The 5,036-nt window shown below is 48.4% G+C and overlaps 1 protein-coding gene across 1 annotated transcript; it reads left to right on the forward strand.

Annotated features, from left to right (window-relative positions):
- Positions 1–255: 255 nt before the first annotated feature.
- HOXA10 (homeobox A10) lies at positions 256–3,752 on the forward strand. Its single transcript, XM_006026473.3, has 2 exons — positions 256–1,084; positions 2,282–3,752. Exons 1-2 carry the CDS (start codon positions 256–258, stop codon positions 2,554–2,556), a joined length of 1,104 nt encoding a protein of 367 aa, XP_006026535.2. The 3' UTR covers positions 2,557–3,752.
- Positions 3,753–5,036: the final 1,284 nt, after the last annotated feature.

A 5,036-nucleotide genomic window follows, 5' to 3' on the forward strand; every position in this document is an offset into this window, starting at 1 on the left:
CACACACACACACACACACACACACACACACACACACACACACGTACAGCCTATGTAGGTGTGTTATGTAGAAATATATATCACACATTAATATACATATATATTCTAAATTCAGAGGTCGACCTGAGACCAGCTCTGTGCATACGAAACCAAACTGGGAGGGGTTGGTGTTAAGGCCTGGGTTTCCATTGGCTGCAAGCATTTGCCGTGGTGCGGGGGTATCTCTAATCATATTCAGCATGTTTTGCACAAGAAATGTCAGCCAGAAAGGGCTATCTGCTCCCTTCGCCAAATTATTCCACAACAATGTCATGCTCAGAGAGCCCGGCTGCAAACTCTTTTTTGGTAGACTCCTTGATCAGCTCAGGCAGAGGGGAAACAGGAGGAGGAGGAGGAGGAGGAGGCGGCGGCGGCGGAGGCGGCTACTATCCCAACAGTAGTGTCTACCTGCCACAAGCGCCCGATCTGTCCTATGGGCTGCAAAGCTGCGGACTTTTTCCAGTTTTGAGCAAACGCAATGAAGGTACTTCTCAAAGCATGGTCCCCACGTCTCATCCCTACATGTCAGGGATGGAGGTCTGGCTAGATCCCCCAAGGTCTTGTCGCATGGAAGAGCCTGAGAGCCAGCAGGCCACCTCCTGCTCCTTTGCTCAAAACATTAAGGAGGAGAACTCCTACTGCCTCTATGACTCAGACAAATGTCCTAAGGGGGCAACTGCCACAGATCTATCTACTTTCCCAAGGCTAAACGCTGAGGTTAGTTCTATGAACAACGTGAGTGGGGTTCCTGTCCCAGGCTACTTCCGCTTGTCTCAAGCCTATGGCACTTCCAAGAGCTACAATACTGGGCAAGTTGGTGCTTCCCAGTTCACACCGCAGCCCCAAGTTCGTTTTGATACGCCTCCATCTTTGCCTTCAGTCCCAGCAGAAGCGGGGAGGAAAGAGAGCGGAGAGGCTTCCCCCACTACCTTGGCTTGTGTCTCCCAGAGGGAGGAAGAGGCGCAGGCTTCGTCTTCGACTGCAGAAGAGCTCTCCCCAGCTCCGTCAGACAGCAGCAAAGCCTCTCCTGAGAAAGAAACCGTAGGTAAGCAAATAAAAAGCAATGAGGATGATCATTGCATCACGAATGCAAAGGAGGATGCGAGCAGCCTGCAGAGCTGGCAAGAAGCGCCGCTTAGACCGACCTTGTGAACTCTGTAATATTTGGGCGTGGGGATGTAGTAAAAATTAATGTCCATCCTATAGTTTAAAATCCTTGATGGCTCCGCTCTGGGCAACCCTAGCCTGCATGCGGCTTAAACCTATAGAAAACCCCGCTCAGCCTGCCCTAGTGATGCGAAGGTGCCTACCAGATAACAGAGATGTTTGTAAAGCATCCAAAATAAGCAATAGGCAGTGCCAATAAATAAACCTATTAACGCGGTAAGTTGTATTTTACGATCCAGAATGCTTTTCGAAATAACAGGCGCGTTGAAATGTTCCTTCTATGAACTGCTATCAAATTAGACTGATGAATGCACTACCACTAGCCCGCCACGTCTCCAGCAGATAACAGGCTGGTTATTTATTTTTGATTCTGACCCCCGAGGCAAAAATAAAACCCTGGTGGGCCAGGCTGTTAGACTTTCCCAGTGGCTCGTCTCTTGTCTTTTCTTTGCTGTTTAAAAAAGATATAGTCATTATGTTGCCCCATTGAAAAAAATATATATAGATATACTCTTCACTACCAAATCAATGCTGCCTCATTGCCAGCCCGGCTCAGCCCTGTCAGCAAGCCGCCTGCAGGAAATTTTAACTCGTTTAGGAAATAGTCGTGAGAGGAAGCTGGGGAGAAGCGTGCTGGGAAGGCGGAGGAAGGCAAGGCAGGGGCCAGAGCTGCAGCTCGCCCTGTTTCTCCCCTCTCCAAAGTCCCCTGGCAAAGGGTGGCCCCGCGGAGAGCTGGCTGGAGCAGGTGCTTGCAAAAGCAAAAGCAAAAGCGCAAGGAAAAGAGCAGCTAAAAGGGTAGGAGCAGCGTCGGAGAGGCCGATGAGAAGGCACTTTCCCTGGATTAGCTGAGCAGGGCGCGGCCCCGCTGCCATTGTGCGCAGGAGGAAGGTGGAAGGAGAGAGCCGAGCTCGCCGGGCGGCCGAGGCTGGCGCTCCAGCGCAGGGGTCGAGGTGCCTTGCGGGGCTCACTCCCAGCCCCGACCCCTGCACCGCGACCCGGGGGCGCCGGCGGAGGAGCCCGGCTGCTCGGCCTCGCCTCAGCTCGTAACGTCCCTCTTTTGCTCTCTTGAAACTAGGCAATGCAAAAGGAGAAAATGCAGCAAACTGGCTGACCGCAAAAAGCGGCAGAAAGAAGCGGTGCCCTTATACCAAGCATCAAACTCTCGAGCTGGAAAAGGAATTTCTGTTCAATATGTACCTGACTCGTGAGCGTCGCCTAGAGATCAGCCGTACAGTCCACCTCACAGACAGACAAGTTAAAATCTGGTTTCAGAACCGCAGAATGAAACTGAAGAAAATGAACAGAGAGAATAGGATTCGGGAGCTCACAGCCAACTTTAATTTTTCTTGATGAACCCATAAACACGTTTTTACGGTTTAAAGAGCCAGTATCATTTTCCTAGGCTTTAGTAATCCGCACCTGTATGGATTAAGGATTTTATACATTCTCAGTATGTCCATAACCTCTTTATAGCTATTTCTGGGGGAAAGAGCCATAAAATCGTGCTCAAAATGCCATGTATGTACCGCCCTCGGTCCATTAAAGCTTCCTCGCTCTTATTGTTCTTTTAGTTCTTGAAAGACAGAAATATTATTTCGAGAGCTACAAATAGTTTTTCCCCCCTCTCTCTCCCCAAAATGTAAACAATCCCAGTTAAAGGCACAATACAATGTTCAATGATAGAAGGGATGTCTGGGCTGTATTTAGCTGAATAATGCATTATTGAAGCCTTGGCTATCTCCTCTATAAGAGAAGCTTAGCTTTTCTTGCAAAAAAAAAAATCAAAAAAAATCAGGGCTTACAATAATGAAACGCAGGCATGCTTTAAAACGGAGGGCTTCGTGGGGACTGGGATGAAAAGCGATTTTCTTTTCTTTTCCCTTTTCCTCCCTTTTATCTTCTTTTCTAAAAAAAAATCAATATTAAAGCTTTAAAATTGGCCAGGAAAATGAAACCTCTTCTCTTTAAGGATACAAAAGGTCTCGTGTTACTTCTGGACTAAATTATTACACTTACCTCTAAATTTCTCTCTCTCTTTCTGGTTGTAGATATTTACTTAATGTAGTTTTGCTTAAATTTGTGGGATTAGTGGATTTTTGTCTATGAAGTACGTTACCGTTGGTAACGCGTGACAAGCACACAACAATTCGCCCTGTCTTGAGAAAAAAATAGTCACTTTTTCTCACTAAGTTAATCGAGAAGTGTCTATGGCGAACATCAGAAGGACTTTCTGAGCCAGAGTTGAAGGTAGCGAGGGAGAACATGTCGTCTTTCCTTTATACTGTGAAGCTACATGCATTAAAAGGGTCAAACGTGGAGGTGCAAAGAAAAAAAAGAGGGGAAAAAACTATAAATACAGATATGTATAAATGTCTATTATTAAAATGCCGAAACTGTTTTAAGCAAATGCATTCTATCGTTATTATAAATGTTAGTTCTAGCTATATCTAGTTCTTACCTTAAATCGGAATAAATTAATATTGTAATGCTGCTGTGCGTGAAAAGACGATGTTTATGTTCTCATAGAAGAATAAAAGACGTGGAATGAATCCTTTTAATTTTACCTCTTTTTGTGACTGTTTATCCTCAGGTTCTACTTTATGTCTTCGAGAACTTTTTACAACAGGCATAGTTGCCTTACCCCCCTGCAATTACTTTAGGAATCTATTTAAATATTACCTAGACGGTCGTAATTTGTCTGGGCCATATAGCAATGGTGCTGTAAGGTTTGTCGGCTTTTGTTCAGTTTTATGACTTGCTAGTATATCTGGATTGTTGCTGTCTTGGACGAGTGGTTTCAGTTGAGTGAGGAGCTGCACAGACAGAGGAAGCAAATTACTATTTCTTGAGCGTAGGGGATTGATTTTTTTTTAATCAAACACCTTTCACCGGGCTGAGATCTTTTAACTGCAGAAGGCTGTGGGGGAAAAAAAATGTAGCTTTCCAAGGGCTCGGAAGAAATCGTAAAGGTGAGCACATGGAAATGAGGGGCTGGAGGTCTTGTTCTTCTTCTCCAACAGCTTCTAGCCGTGTTTGCCCACTCGGGCGCTCTGCCCCTCTCTACCTGGCTGCATGTGAACGGGCTTGTTTCCGAACCGCTCGTTGCCTCCCTGCTGCATGCGGGGCTAAGGGACTCTTGCACAAAAGCAACACAAAATCTAGGGCTCGGATAAGGGCTCCGGCTAACGCTTCCTTGGGGGAGGGGGGCGGGGAAGGGGCCGGGAGGGAATAGACTTTGAACCCGGGCTTATGGCGAGTCTTTAGCTTTTTATGATGTACCATTACCGCGCACGGCCTTTCTTCCCTTTTCCATTTGCATGGAGCACTTCTCAGGGGGGAGGGAAGGAGCCAGACCCACAGGAGACCCCCCCCCCCCCCCCCCCGGCTGGAGCAGTACTGTGTGCTAGTGCCGGCGGCGGGTGCGGGGCGGCGGGGGCTGCGGTCACGTCTCTGGTTTTATCTTTGTAGAGGGATCCCTGCCTGCAGAGCCGGCTGCGGGGAGCGCAGTGCTCAGAGCGCCGAGAACTGCTGTGTGGTTTAGGTAGTTTCATGTTGTTGGGGCTCCACCTTTCTCTCTACAGCACGAAACTGCCTTAATTACTTCAGTTGAAATCGTCACCAGGTATGCTAGTGCGGGGTGGCTTCTTCCCGAAGAAACCCTAAGGCTCGAGCGCTCGGTAGGCGTCAAGTCCCAAAGCCATTGTGTGTCCTTCTGCCGCGGAGGAGCCCGGGCCTCTGCCGCGAGCGCGCCGCGCAGCCAAGGGGACCATGGTGGCCAGCTCGTCAAGGTTAGCTGGCTCGGAAGCCGGGCTGCCGGCCTAGGGGGCTCG

Source organism: Alligator sinensis, unplaced genomic scaffold (genome assembly GCF_000455745.1).
Source record: "Alligator sinensis unplaced genomic scaffold, ASM45574v1 scaffold29_2, whole genome shotgun sequence".
Taxonomy (NCBI): Eukaryota; Metazoa; Chordata; order Crocodylia; family Alligatoridae; genus Alligator; species Alligator sinensis.